The 21,576-nt window shown below is 47.4% G+C and overlaps 2 protein-coding genes and 2 non-coding genes across 4 annotated transcripts in view; 1 reads left to right on the top strand and 3 right to left on the bottom strand.

Moving 5' to 3' along the window:
• Window positions 1–1,430: 1,430 nt before the first annotated feature.
• Window positions 1,431–19,089, bottom strand: LOC126030934 (zinc finger protein 688-like). The gene is made up of 4 exons (XM_049789213.1): window positions 19,037–19,089; window positions 3,537–4,136; window positions 3,126–3,227; window positions 1,431–2,136 (listed from the first exon to the last, which is right to left on the bottom strand). Exons 2-4 carry the CDS (start codon window positions 3,730–3,732, stop codon window positions 1,625–1,627), a joined length of 810 nt encoding a protein of 269 aa, XP_049645170.1. The 5' UTR covers window positions 3,733–4,136; window positions 19,037–19,089; the 3' UTR covers window positions 1,431–1,624.
• On the top strand, window positions 4,928–5,034 carry LOC126031541 (U6 spliceosomal RNA). The gene has a single exon (XR_007503375.1). It is a non-coding gene; the product is annotated as a U6 spliceosomal RNA (small nuclear RNA).
• On the bottom strand, window positions 6,646–6,778 carry LOC126031914 (small nucleolar RNA SNORA51). Its single transcript, XR_007503720.1, has one exon. It is a non-coding gene; the product is annotated as a small nucleolar RNA SNORA51 (small nucleolar RNA).
• Window positions 18,194–21,576, bottom strand: part of ZNF689 (zinc finger protein 689) — a 150,872-nt gene continuing 147,489 nt past the window's right edge. Inside the window, exon 4 of the mRNA XM_049789268.1 lies at window positions 18,194–20,376. Coding sequence (XP_049645225.1) covers window positions 19,205–20,376 — 1,172 coding nt within the window. The 3' untranslated portion in view covers window positions 18,194–19,204. The remainder of the gene's footprint in view (window positions 20,377–21,576) is intronic.

Raw genomic sequence — 21,576 nt, 5'->3', positions numbered from 1 at the left:
TTCACCTTCACTCTTGCTCTGTCCAGATCTGACAGCTCAGATGCAATGGTAGAACTGACTGGGCTATGTGCCAGTTTCTAGCATTGCTACCTTATTGTAGTCACTTCTCTGAGTCTCAGTTTATTCATTTGAAAATCATAGCTAATATTCATGCCTAATAGTAAGGTTTACAGTTTTCCCCCCTGGTTTTTTTTTGTTTTTTGTTTTTTTTTTGGTTTTTGGGCCACACCCATTTGACGCTCAGGGGTTACTCCTGGCTATGTGCTCAGAAATCGCCCCTGGCTTGGGGGGACCATATGGGACGCCGGGGGGATCGAACCGCGGTCCTTCCTTGGCTAGCGCTTGCAAGGCAGACACCTTACCTCCAGCGCCACCTACCCGGCCCCTGGTTTTTGGTTTTTGAGTCACACCGGCAGTGCTCAGGGACTTCTCCTGGCTCCACACTCAGAAATCGCTCCTGGCAGGCTACGGGGACCATATGGGATGCTGGGATTCGAACCACCATCCTTCTGCATGCAAGGCAAACGTCTTACTACTGTGCTATCTCTCCAGCCCCACAGGTTTACATTTTCTGAAACAAAAATGGCCACAACAATCGACTTTTTCAACAAATGTTTATTGCACATTTTACCATGACATACATACATATTAACATTTCAGTTTGCAAAGTAACTCTCTCCAATGAGGTAGACATTTTCAATCCTCACTTGACAAGTGAGGAGCGGAAGCCATGGAGGGCATTTACCAGCTAAGGGGCCTCCGTAGTGAGATCTCCGTGGCAGAGGATCCTCTCCTGCCCTCCTCACTGTCCAGGTGGTGCCAGTAAGCCAGGGCTTGACCTTTATCTGGGACCCCATCCGGGCCTAAGTCCCCCACAGCAGTAACCTTTTATTGTAAAAAACCAGCAGGAGGGCTAGTGTCTGAGACAGTGAAAGATGAGGGTCCTCCCTGCTACAGAGAGAACGCAGAGACCAGCATCTCCACTCTCTTCCATTGTTTTATAAAGATAGGGGAAAGAGAGGTTAAGTCCTATCCTTTTTTGGGGAGGGTTGGGGGTCACACCTGGCAGTGCTCAGGATTGTTGTTATTTGTTTTTCATTGATTTTGGGTCACACTCAGCAGTGCTCAGGGGTCCCTCTTGGCTCTGCGCTTAGAAATTGCACCTGGCAGGCTCGGGGGACCATATGGGATGCCGGAATTCGAACCACCATCCTTCTGCATTCAAGGCAAACGCCCTACCTCCATGCCATCTCTCAGGCCTCAAGTCCTATCTTTATTTGGGTGCAGGGGGCCTTTGGGGCCACACCCAGTAATGTTCAGGACTTACTCCTGTGTTCAGGAATTACTCCTGGCAGTGCTCAGGGAGCCATAAGGAATGCCTAGCATCAAACCCGCGTGGGCCGAGGGCAAGGCAAAAAGCCCTGCACACACCCTTACTTGGCCCTGTACTAGAGCTCCGGCCTCAAGCCTAATCATTTTGCATCTTTACAGGCACTTTTCTTTTTACAAGTCTGGAAACTTGAGAGTTCTCTGAGGGAAGCCCATGGAATGAGTTTCAGTTCCCAAGTCCTTGGCTCAAGGGCCCAACTCAAGGTCCATGAGTACCAGCCCGCCAGGAGGCCGCTCACCCGCACTCCTCGAAGATGTCCGGGTAGTGACGGAACAGCACGGGCGGGTCCTGGTCGCCTCGCACCGGGGCTCCAGGTACAGCCCGGATGCCCGGCCGCCTCCCACGGCGGCCCCCGGAGCAGGAGCGGTGGATCCACTGATGGGCCTCCACGGCGAACTTCCTCTTGAAGCGCATGCCGCACTCGGGGCAGGGGAAGGGCCGCTCGCCCGAATGCATGCGCCGGTGGCTGACCAGCAGTGACGGGTAGGTGAAGCGGCGGCCGCAGTCAGCACACACATGGCGCCGCTGCGCTTCCACAGGCCCCGGACCGGGCCCCGACAGAGCGACCGTACCCTGGTCCCAGGTCGCTCTCCGTGGTGCTTGGGCGCTGGCTCGGGCCCTGCTGATGGTCGAGGCAGGAATGTGTGTAATCGGCTCCTCCAGTGGCTCCTTCCCAGGAATTTTTCTGGATTCTTTGGCTTCCGATGTCTCCTCAGATTCCACTTCCTTCTTGATTGGGGTGTCTCCTGGGAAACAGGAATTCCCAGACATTTTAAAACACATTTCCTCATGCTGTTGGAGAGTAGAGAGCTTCTACTTAGGGGAGAGCCTTAAAAATACTGCCCAGCGATTTACACACCGGCTTTGAATGGAAAATAGGGTTCAGGTGTCTTTACAGACTTTCTGGGCCTTGTGTACATTGTGTCCAAGAGGGAACATAATGGCTTCTTCAGTGGTTGCAAGTGTTCAATGAATGTTCATATACTTAATATGCTTAATAGCACATCAAGTACTTAGGAAGTGTTTAATAAACAATAAAAATATTGTGTATTCTCTGTGTGTGCGTGTGGGAGAGAGAGAGAGAGAGAGAGAGAGAGAGAGAGAGAGAGAGAGAGAGAGAGAGAGAGAGAGAGGCACAACGGAAGCGCTCAGCAGATACTCCTTGAACACAGAAATCACTCCTAGTAGGGTTGGAGAGACCATATGGGATGCCAGGATCAAACCCGGGTCAGCCTCATGCAAGGCAAACACTCTACCTGTTGTAGAAGCTATTGCTTCAGTCCTGTTATATTTTTTAAATATAAATTTTTACAGATGAGGAATCAGATGAATTCAGAGCTCAGAACATTCCAGATCACTCTTCTAGGGCTGGAGAGGGGAGGACCTTGGTGTGGATGACTGAGCATTTTCTCTCTCTTGCCTGATGAATAACATAGACTTGAAGTCGCTTTCACTCTTAGGGGATGTTTGGTGACCCTTGAAAAGTGGTGTTTTTTCCAAGAGCGTCCTGAAGCCTATCTTTTGGGGTCTGAACTCATAGTTCTCTTACTTTGGTCTCTACCTGACTACTGTCCCAAGATCTGAAATAGCACTAGGTCTGTCCTCTTTTCTCTTCCTGCAGCTAGCAAGGTGAGCTGGCTACTGAATTCGCTTCAGTAGAGATTTGAGAGAAAACTGCACCGGACCCCAACCCCTGGAGTGCCCGCAGCTGGGGGAGACTCCACCGATCCCTCACCTCTCCGGTTCTCCCCCTCCTCAGGATCCTGGGCGTCGGGGTTCCAAGCCTCATTCTCCTGTTCCATCCAAGAGATGAGGGCAGGTTTGGGGCCTGGGAATCCTGGGAGAGAATAGGAGTCATAGTGCTAGCCTGAGTAAGCTGTCCTGGAAGATGACATCGCCCTGCGAGGGCGAAGGCACCTCCTCAGGACTTAAGCTCAATTTGGCAAAGGTCTGCAGTGACCCCCTGAGGGACAAATGAAAGACAGCAGCATTCCCGGGAGAGCACCTGCAGTCCTGGGCGTGAAAGGGGGCCGGTGCGGCTAGTGGCAGAGTGCAAGATTAGGGCTCACATGCCTTGATGCTTCTAGAATTTCCCCTGTGAACCCCAGTGGAGGAGGAGGAGGAGTGGGCTCTGAGCCGGCCTCACCGAGCGCGCCCAGGTGGCCGTAGGTCTCCTGCATCACGTCCCGGTACAGGGCCCTCTGCGCGGGCCTCAGATACCCCCACTCTTCGAGGGAGAAATATACGGCCACGTCCGCGAACCCGACAGCCACGGGCTTCTGGCAACCAGGCCCTCTCGGCCCAGGTCTCGGCGCCAGGAGCAGGGCTGGGGGCGGCGCCATGAGGCCTCCCAGCCCCTCGAAGCAGCACTGGGTCCCCCCTGCTCCCACACTCAGCTTTCGGCGGCCACAGGAAGGGGATCCCCTGCTTAGACCCCGCCCAGCCCAGGCGCCAGGGCGCAGCGTGGAGAGCCCAAGAGGCCGGGAGTGACTGCTGGGGACTCGGGGGTCCCGATGGTGATAAATAGGACCCCCCGGTGTTAGGATGCAGATACTGGGTTACAGGACCCGCCCCGATGGTGCCTTCAGAAAAGATGGCGCCACCCAGGCTTCAGTTGTCACGGGTGACTCTTAAGGGCGCCGTCCCTTGTCAAATCCAACTGGACATCCCTCTGCTTTCCTGGCCTCTTGGTCCATGCGCCCTTCTGCCTAATGGCTCTCAGGTGGGGTTTGAGCGGAGCGCAAAGCTGGGGAAAGAGAGCAAGAAAGAGAGAGAGAGAGAGAAAAAAAAAAAGGAATAAAAGGACTTTTTTGCCTTCAAGAAAGATGGACGCGCCGCGGCTTCCATTCTTCCTACCGGCCGTTTTTTATTTTTTAATGGGTTTTGCTGATTGGCTGCGGCGAGGAAGTGGGGCGCGGAAGGCGGGACGAGAGCGGGCCTGGACAGTGTCTGGGCCCCGCAGCTGGAGGGCGGGCGGTTCTGGACTGTGCCCAGCGGAGCCCGGGATCCGGACCAGCCTTCAGCCTTGCGGGGAGACGCACGCCCCCTGGCGAGACCGCAGGCACCGCCCTTGCTGACCCAGGTGCACGCTGACCCTGGGGACCCCGCTGCTGAGCCAACCACGCCTCCAGCCACAGACACAAGGCTCGGTCTTGGAACCCGAGCTTCAAGTGCAAGAACTAGCTTGATGAGGTTTAATTGGAATTTTTTAAGTCACCTTTTAATTTTTCAGAATATGAATTTTATTTCTATTATTATTATTATTATTATTATTATTTTGTTTTGGGGGCCACACCCAGTGACGCTCAGGGGTTACTCCTGGCTGCGTTCAGAAATCGCCTCTGGCTTGGGGAACCATATGGGACGCCAGGATTCGAACCACCGTCCTTCTGCATGCAAGGCAAATGCCCTATCTCCATGCTATCTCTCCGGCCCCCTCTGTTTCTAATGTCATGTGCGCGCGCACACACACACACACACACACACACACACACACACACACACAATCAAATGAAATGGATTTAAAACCTAGATATAGTGCTTGCTTCGGCAGCACATATACTAAAATTGGAACGATACAGAGAAGATTAGCATGGCCCCTGCGCAAGGATGACACGCAAATTCGTGAAGCGTTCCATATTTTTGATATTAAAAAAAACCTAGATATAACACATAAATTCATAACTATCTAGAGGCAAACATAGGCAGAACTTTCCATGACATCGAAGCTAAAAGCATCTTCAGGGATGAAGAACTATTGATCAAACAAGAAGAAGCAAAGATAAACAAATGGTACTACACTAAACTAAGAAGCTTCTGCACCTCAAAGGAGACAGTGGCCAAGATACAAAGATAAACGCAGATTGGGAGAAGTTATCTAAGGGGTTAATATCAAAGATATATAAGGCACTGGTAGAACTTTACAAGAAAGAAAAAAATCCAATCCCTCAAAAAATAGTAACAAGAGATGAACAGAAACGTCCTCAAAGAAATACAAATGGCTAAAAGTCACATGAAAAAAAAATGCTCCATATGATTGATCAGTGAGATGTTAATCAGAACGAGATATCATCTCACATCAGGGACTAGCACACATCACAAAGAACAGAAACAACCAGTGCCTGTATGGGTGTGGGGTGGGGGGAGATTCTCATTCATTACTGGTGGGAATATCAACTGGTCTAGCCTTTTAAGAAAACAATATGAACATTCCCAAAAAATCTAGAAATTCATCTTCCATTTAACTCTGCTTCTTGAAATATACCCTAAAGGCCCAAAAACAAAATAGAAAAAAGACATTTGCGCCCCTATGTTCCTTGCAACACTAGCCACAATAGTCCACATCTGAAAACAGCCCAAGTGTCCAAAAATAGATGAGTAGATAAAGAAACTAGTATATAACACTGTGGGATATTACTCAACTATAAGCAAACAAGATAAAATAAAGTTATGCAATTTGCTGCCTGAGTGAAGTTAGAGAGAGACAAACACTCTTATCATATATGGGGTATAAAGAAATGAATACTCAAAGACAATGGAAACAGAGAACATGAGACTGATGTTCAATAGAAAACATGACATCTGGGGGATTGAGGGGGCAACAACTATGGTGGACTGAAGTGCTTAACTGGGAGGAGAAGGTAGTGCAGAAAGGTGCTAATGGATGCAAACCTATCAGCAACTGTACTGCAAAACAGTGCAAAAACGTTTAAATATATATGTATACATAGAGACATACTAATATGTGGGAGGAAAATGAGGGAGGGTTGGTGGAGGGAAGTGGACATTGGAGAAGGAAGAGAGCACTGTGGGTTGCTTTATTTATTTATTTTATTTTTTTGTTTGTTTTGTTTTTGGGCCACACCCATTTGATGCTCAGAGGTTACTCCTGGCTAAGTGCTCAGAAATTGCCCCTGGCTTGGGGGGACCATATAGGACACTGGGGGATCGAACAGAGGTCCTTCCTTGGCTAGTGCTTGCAAGACAGACATCTTACCTCTAGCACCACCTCACCAGCCCCTTATTTATTTATTTTGTTGTTGTTGTTGTTTTTTGGTTGTTGTTGTTTTTGGGCCACACCCGGTGACGCTCAGGGGTTACTCCTGGCTATGCACGCAGAAGTCGCTTCTGGCTTGGGGGATCATATGGGACACCGGGGGATCGAACCACGGTCCGTCCTAGGCTAGCGCTGGCAAGTCAGACATCTTACCTCTAGTGCCACCATGCCGGCTCCTTATTTATTTATTTATTTATTTTTATGTCACCCCATTCACAATACAGACCAGGCAAAGGGCCTGGGCTGAGGTGTATATGGGGTGCATTTACTGTATCTCCTCTTTCTAAACAGTCAATGTAAAGAACATAGCCCGTGGTAAGCATTGGGAGGCCTTATTCTTTCTTTTTCTTTTGATTTATATATATATATATATATATATATATATGTATATATACATATATATATAAAACCTTCACCAGTGCAACATTCCCATCACCAATATCCCAAGTGTCCCTCCTCCCACCCCACACTGGCCTGTACTCTAGATAAACTTTCTACTTCCTTCATTCAGTCACATTTTATTATAATAGTTCTCAGTGTAATTATTTCTGTGACTTCACCAAACAATCTCTGTGGTGAGCTTCATATCAGGAGCTGGACCCTCCAGTCTTCCTCTATTTTATCTCTGAGAATCATTACACAAATGTTTTTTCATTTATCTCAAAACCCATAGATGAGTGAGACCATTTTGTGTTTATCTCACTCCCTCTGACTTATTTCACTCAGCATAATAGATTCCATGTATATCTATATATAGGAAAATTTCATGACTTCATCTCTTCTGACAGCTGCATAATATTTCATTGTATATATGTACCATAGTTTCTTTAGCCATTCATCTATTGAGGGGCATGTAGGCTGTTTCCAGAGTCTGGCTATTGTAAACAAAGCTGCAATAAATATAGGTGTGAGGACGGGACTTTTGTATTGTATTTTTGTGTTCCTAGGATATATCCCTAGGACTGGTATAGCTAGATTATATGGGAGCTCATCTTCCAGCTTTTGGAGAAATCTCCATATCGCTTTCCATAAAGGTTGGACTAGACAGCATTCCCACCAGCAGTGAATAAGAATTCCTTTCTCTCCACATCCCCACCAGCACTGCTTGTTCTCATTCTTTGTGATGTGTGCCTTATTTATTTATTTATTTTGGTTTTGGGGTCACACCCACTGGTGCTCGGGGGTTACTTCTGGTTCTGCACTCAGAAGTTGCCCCTGGCAGGCTCCAAAGACCATATGGGATGCCAGGAATCAAATCGGGGTTGGCCTTGTGCAAGGCGTTTGCCTTGCCTATCACTTTGCTATCGCCCCTGGAAAGAAACCATGTGGAAAAACCAATTATAAATAATACTGTAACTTCACAGAGACTAATATATATATATACTGAGTTTCTTTTTAGTAGAATATCTTCCTTTCTCTCTTCTTCCCTCCCTCCCTTCCTGTACCTCAAATTGCAATAGCATTTAGTTTACAATGTGCAACCCTGGGGCCAGAACAATAGTGTAAGGGTCCAAGTTGACACCTGAGTTGGAGCTGAGAATCAAAGACCATTTCTGTTAATGCAAAGCACAAAAGGGAGTTTATTCAGCTAGCTGAGGTCCAAGTCTCATCCAATTAAGGGAGTTTTGACAAGGACCCCAAGTCAAATCTTCAAGAAGTTTATATAAAAATCACAAGCATAGGGTCGGCGAGGTGGCGCTAGAGGTAAGGTATCTGCCTTGCAAGCGCTAGCCAAGGAAGGACCGCGGTTCGATCCCCCCGCATCCCATATGGTCCCCCCAAGTCAGGGGCAATTTCTGAGTGCTTAGCCAGGAGCTAACCCCTGAGCATCAAATGGATGTGCCCCCCCCCCAAAAAAAAAAACCCACAAGCATTAACAGAACAATCATTTCATTGTATAGATGTCTTAATTTATCGCTGATTTTTCTGGCTCAACTTTTGGTTGTCTAGGGATACTCTAATTCAAACTTTGGTTGTAAAGGGAGCCTTATCAGATAGAGCATTCTGAGCTCACTCATTCCTGGAGGGCATCAATTTTGGTTATATTTTTGAATTAACTCTCTCTGCTTTAGCTAAGAGTGGAAAAGTACACTTTACTAGGATTTGGGCTCATCTTAGACTAGGGCCCTTATCACGGACTCAGGAGGACCTTGGCTCTCAGTTCTCACAATAGCCCAGAAGGTAGGATATTTGCCTTGCATGCAGTCAACCCAAGTTCGATCCCTGACATCCCAAAGGTCCTCTCAGCACCTTTAGGAGTGATTTCTGAGCACTGAGCCAGGAGTAACTTCTGAGCACTTCTGGGTGTGGTCCAAAACCAAAACAAACAAACAAAAAAAAAACAATGTGCAACTCTTTTCATAACTTTCATCACCTCTGAAGGAAACCGCTTATCCATTGAGCAGTCACTCCTCATTCTTTTTTTTTCTTCTTTTTTTTTTTAAGTTTTTTTTTGGGGGGTCACACCTGGCAGCGCTCAGGGGTTCCTCCTGGCTCTACACTCAGAAATTGCTCCTGGCAGGCTCAGGGAACCATATGGGATGCTGGGATTCAAACCACCGTCCTTCTGCATGCAAGGCAAATGCCCTACTTCCATGCTATCTCTCCGGCCCACTCCTCATTCTTAAGCCCATGACAATCACTAATCTTTTACTTCTGGATTTGACTTTTCCAGACATTTCACATAAACTAAATTATACAAAATGTGACCCTTCATGCCTAGCTTTTGTTATTAGCATAATCTTTCATTAGTATAATGCCAATATAAAAAATAGAATACTTTATATTTGTAGCATCTTATTTGTATAATTAGAAGAAAGTTGTTTGTGATTAAATTTCAGTCATAAAATGTCTAACATCTATCCCTTCACCAGTGCACATTTCCTGCCACCAATGTCCCCAGTTTCCCTTCCCTTTCTCCCTGTCCTGATCCCTGCCTGCACTCGTAGTAAATGTTCCTTGCCCCCTTTCCTTTTTTATTGTGGTTTGCGATAATTGTTACTGAAGGGGTATTTACCTCCTTTCAGCACCCAGCTCTTGTCCAGAGTGATCATTTCCAAATATCATTGTCACAGTGACCTCTTCTTGCCCTAACTACAACTTCCCCCTCCCTTTGTGGCAAGAACCGGTCATCCTGGCCCTTGTTTCTATTGTCTTTATGTTACCACACTATCTCTTTTTATATATATATATTCCACAAATGACTGTGATTATTCTATCTATTCCTCTATCTCTGATTTATTTTGCTCAGATTATACTCTTATATATCTTAACTATTAACTCCTTAACATATGAGTATTGGTTCAATAGTTTCTCCCAATCTGTGGGCAGTTTTTGAATCCTGGTCACCATTTCCTTTGATGTGCAGAAGCTTCTTTAAAAAAAAAACTTTATGGGGCCGGAGAGATAGCATGGAGGTAAAGTGTTTGCCTTTCATGCAGGAGGTCATCGGTTCAAATCCCGGCGCCCCATATGGTCCCCTGTGCCTGCCAGGAGCAATTTCTGAGCCTGGAGCCAGGAATAACCCCTGAGCACTGCCAGGTGTGACCCAAAAACCAAAAAAAAAAAAAAAAAAAACTTTATGGGGCTGGAGAGATAGCATGGAGGTAAGGCGTTTGCCTTTCATGCAGAAGGTTATCTGTTCGAATCCCAGCGTCTCATATGGTCCCCCGTGCCTGCCAGGAGCAATTTCTGAGCATGGAGCCAGGAGTAACCCCTGAGCACTGCCGGGTGTGACCCAAAAAAAACACACACAAAAAAAAACTTTATTTAAACACCATGTTTAGGAGCAGGAGAGATAGTGCAGCAGTAGGGCGTTTGCCTTGCACACAGCTGACCTGGGTCGATTCCCGACATTTCATATGATTCCCTGAGCCTGCAGAGGCTATTTCTGAGCACAGAGCCAGGAGTAACCCGTGAGTACCGCCTGGTTGGCCCAAAAAACAAAACAAACAAAAATAACCCCACTATGTTTACAAGGTTGTTCATAATAGTGTTTTTGTTTTTAACATTTACAAAGTTGTTCATTGTAAGGTGAACCTAGGTAAAAGCCCAAACAAAGGGGGCCGGAGAGATAGCATGGAGGTAAAGTGTTTGCCTTTTCATGCAGAAGGTCATCAGTTCGAATCCCGGCATCCCATATGGTCCCCCGTACCTGCCAGGAGCAATTTCTGAGCATGGAGCCAGGAGTAACCCCTGAGCACTGCCGGGTGTGACCCAAAAACCACAAAAAAAAAAAAAAAAAAAAGCCCAAACAAAGGTTTTCCCTCAACTTCCTTTTTCCCTAACCTCTTCTTTTGGAATGTATTTATTTTTTGTTTTGTTGTTTTTGGTTTGTTTTTGTTTTTTAGATTTTGTGCCACACCCGATGGTGCTCAGGGATTACTCCTGACTCTGCACTCAGAAATTGTTCCTGGCTCTGGATACCATAGGGGAGGCAGGGGATAGAACCCAGGTCCATCCCAGATTGGCTGCGTGCAAAGCAAGTGCTTTACCACTGTGCTATCGCTCCAGCCCTAATTTCTAAGTTGTTTTTGTTTTTGTTTTTTGAGGAATATCCAATTTGTTTTACAAAAAGGCTGGACCATTTGGCATTCCAACCACAGTGAATGAGAGTCCCTTTCTCCTTGCATCCATGCCAGCACTTGTTGTTCTTGTTCCCAAAAGGAATTATTAATGAAAAGGCAAGTTTATGTTAGTGTGTGTTGTGTCAAGCTGGAAAATGTAAACAATTTTGTGCAGACTTGGGGGGGTCAGGGGAAACTGGGGACATAGGTGGAAGGATTCACACTGGTGGTGGGGCTGGTGTTGAAATGCTGAATAGCTGAGACAACTGCATTATGAACAACTTAGTAAATAATGGTGTTTAAATGAAACTTTAAAAAACAGGGGGCTAGGGGCCAGAGAGGTGGCGCTAGAGGTAAGGTGTCTGCCTTGCAAGCGCTAGCCAAGGAAGGACCGCAGTTCGATCCCCCGGTGTCCCATATGGTCCCCCAAGCCAGGGGCAATTTCTGAGCACTTAGCCAGGAGTAACCCCTGAGCATCAAACGGGTGTGGCAGAAAGAAAAAGAAAGAAAGAAAGAAAGAAGAAAGAAAGAAAGAAAGAAAGAAAGAAAGAAAGAAAGAAAGAAAGAAAGAAAGAAAGAAAGAAAGAAAGAAAGAAAGAAAGAAAGAAAGAAAGAAAGAAAGAAAGAAAGAAAGAAAGAAAGAAAGAAAGAAAGAAAGAAAGAAAGAAAGAAAGAAAAAACAGGGGGCTGGAGTGATAGCAGTAAGTGGTAGGGCCTTGCCTGCAGCTGACCCAGGACAGACCTGAGTTCAGACTCCGGTGCTCCACATGGTTCCCAAACCAGGAGCAGTTTCTGAGCGTATAGCCAGGAGTAAACACTGTGGCCCAACCCACCCACCCCCAAATTCTCAAATTGGAGCCAATTCTAAACCTAGAGTTCTTTGAGGAGAGGCTGAGTACCCTTGAGGAAGGACCATAGGAGAAGAGAAGAGAAGAGGAAGAGGAGGAGGAGGAGGAGAAGGAGGAGGAGGATGGCAGCCACACCCAGAGCCCTTAGGTGTTACTTCTGGCTCTGTGCTCAAAAATTATTCTGGGGCTGGAGAGATAGCATGGAGGTAGGGCGTTTGCCTTGATACAGGAGGGTGGTTCGAATCCCAGCATCCCATATGATCCCCCCCCCCAGCCTGCCAGGAGAGATTTCTGAGTGTAGAGCCAGGAGTAAACCCTGAACACTGTAGGGTGTGACCCCCCAAAAAAAATCATTCTGGCATGCTTGGAGATTGAACCTGGATTGGCTGTGTGCAAGGCAAATGTCCTACCTATTGTGCTATCACCCCAGCTCCTTTTATTACTATTTTTATTTATTTGGATTTGGGCTACATCCAGAGGTAGTCAGGGATTACTCCTGGTTCTGTGCTCAGAAATCATTCCTGGAAGGCTTAGGGGGTCCATATGATATGCCGGGGATCAAACCTGGGTTGGCTGCATGCAAAGTAAAACCCCTACCTACTGTGCTATCACTACAGCCTTATTACTGTATTTTGTTTTGTTTTGTTTTGGGCCATACCCGCTGACGCGTGGGGTTACTCCTGGCTATGCCCTCAGAAATCGCTCCTGGCTTGGGGGACCATATGGGACTCGGGGGATCAAACGGAGGTCCAGCCTAGGCTAGTGCATGCAAGGCAAACGCCCTACCACTGAGAATTGTTGAACCATTTTGCAAGATAATGTGAGAATCCTGTCAAGAAATCTCCTGCTTTTCTCTGCTGAGCCTGCCTACATCCAAGGACTATAGCCTCTTCAGGACCCATCCCGGTAAGATGTCCCCACCCAACGCACGTGGGGCCAATTCCTGCCGTGATTGGGTACCCAGAGACTTTTAAACCACAGCGGCCTTGCTCTCTGCCTTTTCTCTGCTGAGCCTGCCTACATCCAAGGACTATAGCCTCTTCAGGACCCACACCTGAAATGCGGCCGCTCCACTTCTCGGCCACGCTTATCTTGTAACCCCTGAATTCCATTTCTGTACATTTTAAGAAGCAATCTACAGCCTTGCCAATGGAGTAATTTTGCAGTACACCCCCATATTTACAGAAATCAAGATGGCTCCTCTAATAATCTAAAAAGTAGGAAACAAATAGGTATCCTCTCAAGAAGTTTAGAGTAGAATTATGGAGAATGTTCAGGGAGCTCAAAAAAAAATCATCGATAAACTTGACTGGAGCAAAATTAAGCATCAAGAAGTTTTGTTGGGGGGCCGGAGAGATAGCATGGAGGTAAGGTGTTTGCCTTTCATGCAGAAGGTCATCGGTTCGAATCCCGGCGTCCCATATGGTCCCCTGTGCCTGCCAGGAGCAATTTCTGAGCCTGGAGCCAGAAATAACCCCTGAGCACTGCCGGGTGGGACCCAAAAACCACACACACACACACACACACACACAAAGTTTTGTCAACTGAAATTAGAAATTTTCACACTGAACTAACAGATCAGAAAAACTGAGCTTAATGGGATCCTTATTCCTAGCCTGAGGAGTGCTGGGAGGCTTGACAGGCCCCCAGCCGTCCTTGTCTTTTTCCCCTGACTCCGGGCCTTCCCTGGGTGCCAGCTCAGATGGCCAGAAGTGGGTTCAGGTGGACTCTCTTAGTGGTCCTCAGGTTCCCCCATCCCTCCGTACTCCAGGGGGGAGGTGCATGGGGAGGAGGGCGGGCAGACATCTGGCTTCCGGTTTCCTCTTTGATTCTGGAGACCAGCTCTTGCCAGGTATAGGGTTTGGGGAAGCCCCATACCAGAGCTTTTCTCCCTAGCTTGGGGAGTGCTGGGAGGTGTGGCAGGCCCCCAGCCGTCCTTGTCTTTTTCCCCTGACTCCAGGCCTTCCCGGGGTGCCAGCTCAGATGGCCAGAAGTGGGTTCAGGTGGACTCTTAGTGGTCCTCAGGTTCCCCCCTCCCTTCATACTCCAGAGGGGAGGTGCATGGGGAGGAGGGTGGGCAGACATCTGGCTTCCAATTTCGTCCTTGATTCTGGAGACCAGCCCTTGCCAGATATAGGGTTTTTCTCCCCTGAACTTCAGTCTTTCCCTGAACACCGGTCTAGGTGGACTCTATAGGGGTCAACAGGCTTTCCCCCTATCTCTCCCTACACTAATGGGAATGCACTCTGGGAGGAGGGAAGGCTGTTCTAGCACTGGTTTATATTGGGACAGTCAGTGGAAATTTTTTCTCTTTTTTTTCATATTGATATTATTGTGTGCATATATTCTATATATCCATAATATCCATCTTGTATTGGGACCTTGATACTGCCCTACAAAGCTCATTTCTAATATTTTACTGCCTCAGTCCCAACCCTTACTTCCCCCCATCCTCCCATGTAGGTGCAGCTAATGACATGAAGCTCACCACATAGAATGATAAGTGCAGTTAGAGAAATAACTACACTGAAAACTATCATAACAATGTGAATGAATGAGGGAAAAAAAAATCCTGTCTTGAGTACAGGTGTGGGTGGGGTGGGGAGGAGGGAGATCTGGGAGATTGGTGGTGGGAATCCTGCACTGGTGAAGGGGGGTGTTCTTTACATGACTGTAATCATACAAGTACAATTATATTTGTAATCACGGTGTTTAAATAAATATAATTTTAAAAAAAGAAATCTCCTAATATTTATTTTGAGATTCTTAAAAAACTTAGATTGAAATATACACAAAATGCTTAACAGTTCCTGGCATATGGCAAGTGTTCAAACAAATGGTTACATTACTGGGGTTGGAGAGATAGTGGGTTGGGCACTTGCATTGCACATGACCAACTGGGTTCAATCCCTGGCACACCATATGGTCCTGCAAGTACTGCCTAAGAACAGTAATATCACTGTTGGCCAAAGAATAACAGTGGATAAGGTGAAACTTAAATTTTATAATACAGCAAGTAGATGTTTGCCTTGCATATGGCCAACCTGGGTTTAATCCCCGGCATCCCATATAATCCCCCAAATTCGTCAGGAATTATTCTTGAGCACAAAGACAGGAGTAACCCCTAAGCATTGCTAGTTGTGGCCAAAAATTTAAAAGAGTTTTTTCATTTAATATTTGAGATGGGGCTAGGGATATGGCTGGTAGTAGAGTACATGCCTTGCATATGTGAGGTCCTGGGTTTGACCCCTGGGGCTGTATGTGGACCCAGGCCCCTGAGCACTATTGATATGACCCCCATATTTTTTATTTATTTATTTATTTTGGTTTTTGGGTCACACCTGGCAGTGCTCAGGGTTACTCCTGGCTCTATGCTCAGAAATCGCCCCTGGCAGGCACAGGGGACCATATGGGATGCCAGGATTCGAACCACCGTCCTTCTGCATGAAAGGCAAATGCCCTACATCCATGCTATCTCTCCGGCCCACATCCCCACAGGTTTATAGGCAGGGGAGGGAGCACAATATAAGAGATAAGAGAGGGTAAGAGAGGGACCCAAAAGCCATAAAACAAAACAAAACAAAAAAAAGAACAAATAATAGATGGGACAGAGTCCCTGGGAGAAGAGGAGGTGAAATCAAGCCCCAGTGAAGCTGTGACCAGTATGCTAAAGAGATCCTGAGCTGAGACAGTAGTATAAATAGGTGCCTACTTGTACTCACACTGTCAATATATGTCAAAGAGAATGTTAAGCTCCCATCTTTTTCCCTTGTCTTTTCTCAGAAAAGGAGAAGAGTCATTGGTTAGGGATAGTTAATCTACTGAAAGGCCATCTGAGGTTGAAAATTGGAAGTTACGAAGAATATTGTGACTGGCCTCTCTCAGTAGCACTGCAATTTTTTCTTTCTTTTTTATGGCTTTTGAGCCACAGCCAGTGATGCTCAGAGGTTACTCCTGACTCTGCACTCAGAAATCACCCCTGGCTTGGAAGACCATATAGGACTCCGGAGGATCGAAATGAGGTCCATCCTAGGTTAGCATGTGCAAGGCAGACGCCTTACAACTAGCGCCACCGCTCCGGCCCCACATTGCAATATAGTTTTATGTTTGGTTCTGGGGACGGAACCCTGAGCCTCATGCATGGCTCTCCTAGAGCCATACGCCCAGCTCAGAAGTACACGATTGAACCTCATTCAAGTAAAAGGCCTGTGCTCTGAGCAACATCCCCAGCAGTTTACTGAAAGGCCACATGATCTCACTGAATGCCAGTGAATTATTTCCTGGTCTGAGGAGCCAGAGTGAGAACTGCTCAATGTTGGCTGGTACGGAAGTGCCTGTGGGAATCAGAAAGGCTATCTGCAGTCTCTGCCCTCGACTTGCTGGAACTTGGCCCCCAACAGCTCCTGAGTTATCAGTTACAACCCAGATTTAAGACTGTAAAATCCAAGGCCAGAGAGATAGACAGCGGTAGGGCATTTGCCTTGCATGCAGGACGGTGGCTCAAATCCTGAAGGATGGTGGTTCAAATCCTGGCATCCCATATGGTCCCCCGAGCCTGGCGAGGGTGATTTCTGAGCATAGAGTCAGGAGTAGCCCCTGAGCGCTGCTGGGTGTGACCCAAAAACAAAAACAAAAAACAAAAAAAGAATAAGTCCTGAGTACAACCAGGTGTAACCTCCTCCAAAAAGACCATAAAATCCTAGATAAGAAAATAGATGGGCCAGTTCAATGATAAAAATGGGAAATACAAGGCCGGAGCGGTGGTCTGCAATGCAAGCGCTAACCTAAGACAGCCAGCGGTTATATACTCTGGCATTCCATATGTCCCCCAAACCAAGGGCAATTTCTGAGTATATAGACAGGAGTAGCCCCCAAGCATCACCGGATATGGCCCAAAAACCAAAAACTCCCCCGCCCCCCAAAAAAGGGAAACACATAAATGGGGAGCTCTATTAGGAATTCTAGTAGGTATCTGGACTAAAAAACTTGACTGCCATTGAACTATAAAATTGTCTGGAGCAACAGTACAGCAGGGAAAGCTCTCACCTTACACACACAGCTGACATGGGTTTGATCCCTGGCACCCATATGGTCCCCAAGTCCTGCCAGAAAGAATCTCTGAGGACATACTCTGAGTACTGCAGAGTATGCCCTAAAATTAAAACCAAAACCTATAAAATTCCTACACAAGAAGCTAATTTGGCGGGGGGGAGTTGTCACAATGGCAGTGCTCAGGCTTATACCTGGTGATATTAAGGGAACCATATGCAGTTCTAAAATTGAGCTGGGTCAAATGCAATCAGCTGTACTCTATCTCTGTCCCCTAGATTTATATGTATTTTGAGGGAGATACCCAACAGTATCAGGGACTGGTTCCTGCATGCAAAGAATACCTTCTAGACTTTGGTTACCTCCCTGGCTCCTAGATTCACTTTTATGGTTTTGGCCACACCTAGCAGGGCCAGGAGATCCATTCCATGATGCTCAAAGGAACCTTTTAGGCTGGGGACTCACATTTTCCAGAAAGCATGCACTCTCAGACCACTAATCAAGCTCTTTGGCCCTAGACTTACAGGAGATTGTTTTGTTTTATTTAGGGGCACACCTAGCTCTACATTCATAAATTAATCCTGTCAGGTTTGAGGTACCATTTAGGATGCCAGGGATCAAACCCAGGGTGGCTGTGTGAAAGGCAAATACTCTACCCACTGTGCTATCACTCTGGCCCCAAGAATTAGTCTTTACAAAGAATAATTCCATAAGAAAAAAAACTTATTCATCAGACATTTTAATGATATTCCAAACAGCTTAACCCCTGTCTGGGGTTGCTCATTCTCAAGGAGAAGTGGTTACCATGCAGCTTGCTAAATACCAAGATGTTCCCCCAATCTCCCCCATCTCTGGGCTGAGTGGGCAACAATGACCCACTCCTGCTATATTAATGTTGTCTGGAAATTCCAGATTGGTGCATCTACCCAAGTAAAAATGGAAAGCATTATCTAAGATTCCTGAACACCTCTCATGGGTGCCATGGAGCCTCTCAAAGACCGACACACAGCTGCCTCAGCACTATGCAGGTACATCCTCAAGATGTGTGGACAGCAGGCATGGGTATGATCCATGATTAACTGTGACTAACTTCCTGCCCTCCTTTGGCATCAAACCTTTTATGAAAAATACTGAGGCCTCACAGAAAGTCCTGTGCTGATTTCTCCTTACTCGAATGAGAATCATAGAGCAGGCCTGTTCTTTTTTTTTTTCAGACCTGTTCTTAATGACTTTCTAACCTCTGGTTGCTGAAATGACTCTTAAATCTATTGAATAAAGTATAAGTCAGTTCCATTTTTATTTTTTGCTCCTTAAAATTTCCTCCACTGTCTCTATACTTATGTCCCACAGCCAATCTGAGTGGTTATAAAGTATATATAATACCCTTAAATTGTTAGGTTTTGCAATCCTTCGTATAATACTATCACATCTGTATATATGTGAACACAATGGTGGTAGCTTAATTCTGTTCAATAAAAGGACACTACAAAGCCCAAATCTGGAAAAAAAATAATAATTCAAACCTTGGGGGCCAGAGCGATAAGTATAGCAAGAAGGGTGTATGCCTTGCATGCAGCTGACAGATTCCATTTCCAGCAACCCATATGGTACCCAAGCACCGCCAGGAATAATCCCTAAGCATTGCTGGGTGTGGTCCAAAAACAATAAAACATCAAACTGTCTTTTTAGACATGATTCATTTAAACTTTTGGGGGCCATAATTTCAGGTTCCTGTAACAGAAGGGCTATCGTGTAGATGAAGTATTACATATATTCAGGGCAAAGCTTGGTGGGAAGGAAAGAATGTTTCTTCTCACCGCCCATCAATTGCTACTGAACAATGACCAGGCCTTTCTGGTGAGGTAGAGCTCCCTGGTGGGAAATTTAAAGCGAGGGTGAAGGACCATCTGGCAGGAGGGCTAAGGGAAGCCAAGGGAGGCAGGGCTAAGCCAGGTGTTTAAACTGGCATGAAAGAGAGGCAAAAGAGGCCACTGGCCACTGGCCAGGGAGCAGGAAATATCCGTGTGCACCAACTAGAAAAGCAACCACTGGCCCAGGCAGAGAAGTGCATCCCTGAAGGTGCCAAAAGTATCAGATAGTTCAGAAAACTTGAACCAACTTAAGTCACCTGTCCTGATGGGTCCTCCAACAGGGACACACAGTAAGGCAGAGTATTGTGGAAGAATTTACTTCGGGCCTGAAGACTTAAGTTTTAGTCCTGATTCTGCCCTTTTCAACCTGGGTGCTGCCTCCTCTAAGTCCAGCCAGGACGGGAAATCAGTTCAGACTTCCCCTTCTAAACGGTATTGCCCTTCTGGCCCAGCGCCACTACAGGTGGGCTGTAATTTTGGGCTTTGGCGTTGCATTTGTGGACTGCCAGCGACCATCTCTGGCGGAAGCAGCGGCCGCACTGGAGGCAGGGGAAGGGCTTCTCTCCCGTGTGAAGCAGCTGGTGTTGGGCCAGGTGGCTCCACTGAGCAAAGCGCTTGGAGCACAGGTCGCAGGCATAGGGCCGCTCCCCAGAGTGCACGCGCCGGTGACTGGAGAGCAGCGAGGGGTAGGCGAATCGGCGGCCGCAGTCCTCGCAGGCATGCAGCTTCTCCTCCGTGTGCGTGCTGCGGTGGATGGCCAGCGAGCCGCTGCGGCGGAAGGCGCGGCCGCAGTCCGGGCACGGGTAGGGCTTCTCGCCCGTGTGCAGGAGCTGGTGCTGCAGCAGCGTGCTGCGCTGGGAGAAGCGGGCCTCGCAATGCTCGCAGGCATATGGGCGCTCCCCAGAGTGCACGCGCTGGTGGCTGACGAGGCGGGAGGACGAGGAGAAACGCCGCTCGCAGTCCGGGCACGGGTAGGGCTTCTCGCCCGTGTGGATGCGCTGGTGGATGACCAGGGCCGTGCGCTGGCGGAAGCGGCTGCTACACTCCAGGCAGGTGTAGGGCTTCTCCCCGGTGTGCGTGCGCTGGTGGATGGCCAGCAGGGACGGGTAGGCAAAGCGTCGGCCGCAGCTGGGGCACTGGTGCGGCTTCTCCCCGGTGTGTGTGGTCCGGTGATTGGCCAAGGACCGGCTCCTTCTGAAGCAGCGGCCACAGTCCGGGCAGTGGTAGGGCTTCTCACCTGTGTGGATGACCTGGTGCTGGGAGAGGTTCTTGCGCTGGGAGAAGCGTTTGCCACACTGGTCACAGACGTAGGGACACTCACCAGAGTGTGCCCGCCGGTGACTCACCAGCAGGGATGGGTAGGAAAAGCGGCGCCCACAGTCTGGGCACGGGTAAGGCTTTTTCAGATTCTGGGTACATTTGTGGCTTTCCAAAGCCAGGTGGTCAGGGAAGGTACAACCACAATCAGGACAGATGGGACCCCCAGATGTCTGCCTGGGGATTAGTCGGGGTTTGCTGGGCCTCCGACCCCGCTTCCCCTTGCGAGGTGCCTCTTCAGGTGGGAATTCTTCCTTCTCTCCATTCGTCATTCTGGCTTCTAAACACAGAGAGAAATTAATGTTACAAATACTGGGCTACCTCTTGCCTGTGACAGCGTGAGAAGTTACAGAAAAAAAAATTTTTTTTAATGTTTGGGCCACACTCAATAGCACTCGGTTTACTCATAGTTCTACTCTCAGAAATTATCCTGTCAGGATCGGGGACCAGATGGGACGACAGGAATTGAACCCAGGTCAACTGCATCCAAGGCAAATGCCCCACTCGACATGCTCGATGTCGCTACAGCCCATACAAGTCAAATTAAGACTCAGCCCTGTCTGGAGTGCTACAGAAAAATGTGACCTTATGGAATAGGAAGTTTACTACAGGAGTATCTACCCCAGCCTGGAAGTGTTGGGTAGAGGTGGGGAGGTTCAATAAGTGAAAGTTCTGGGGCCAGCATAGCTGGTAAGGCATTTTGCCTTGCACGTGGCCCACCGTGGTTCAATCCTCAAAGTACCCCATATAGTCCCTAGAGCTTGCCAGAAGTGATTTCTGAGTGTAGAGCCAGGAGTAACCACTAAGCACTGCTGGGTGTGGCCCAACCCTCCCCCGAAAAAGTGAAAGTTCTGATGGAACTTTAGGAACCTGGGCTACTGATGGAGGGAAGCTGACACTGGTGGTAAAATTGGTGCTGGAACATTGTATTCTGAAACTCAACTAAGAATAATACTATAAGTGGGCTGGCGAGGTGGTGCTAGAGGTAAGGTGTCTGCCTTGCAAGCACTGTCCAAAGGAAAGGACCACGGTTCGATCCCCCGGCATCCCATATGGTCCCCCCAAGCCAGGGGCAATTTCAGAGCGTGTAGCCAGGAGTAACCCGAGCATCTAACGGGTGTGGCCCGAAAAACCAAAAAAAAAAAAAAAAAAAAGAATAATACTATAAGTCATGGTGTCTTCATAAATAAAATATACAAACAAAAGTAACACACACAAAAAGAGGGGGGTAAATCTGCCAAACCCTTGACTCCCAAGTTGGGCCCCCAAAAGCTAAAGTTCTAGCTCTGTAGTATAAGGCTTGTTTTACATGCATAAGGTCCTGAGTTCAACTTCTGGCACCACAAAAATAAGTAAATAATATAGCACAATATTAATATGGAATATAAGATATTTTTAGGTTTTGAGAAGGACTATGTTGACAGTGATTTACAACATACTTAAAGCAAATGATTCCTGAATCTTTTTGTGGTCAAAATTA

Source organism: Suncus etruscus, chromosome 15 (assembly GCF_024139225.1).
Source record: "Suncus etruscus isolate mSunEtr1 chromosome 15, mSunEtr1.pri.cur, whole genome shotgun sequence".
Lineage (NCBI taxonomy): Eukaryota > Metazoa > Chordata > Mammalia > Eulipotyphla > Soricidae > Suncus > Suncus etruscus.
The sequence above is the reverse complement of the archived record's forward strand: the minus strand, read 5'-3'. Positions and strand labels throughout refer to the sequence as shown.

Coding starts and splice junctions, on each gene's coding strand:
- LOC126030934 (XM_049789213.1), bottom strand. CDS start 3,732: ATGGCGCCGCCCCCAGCCCTGCTCCTGGCGCCGAGACCTGGGCCGAGA. Junction 3,228..3,536: donor CGGCCACCTGGGCGCGCTCG/GTGAGGCCGGCT, acceptor ATTCTCTCCCAG/GATTCCCAGGCCCCAAACCT. Junction 2,137..3,125: donor GGAGGGGGAGAACCGGAGAG/GTGAGGGATCGG, acceptor CCTGTTTCCCAG/GAGACACCCCAATCAAGAAG.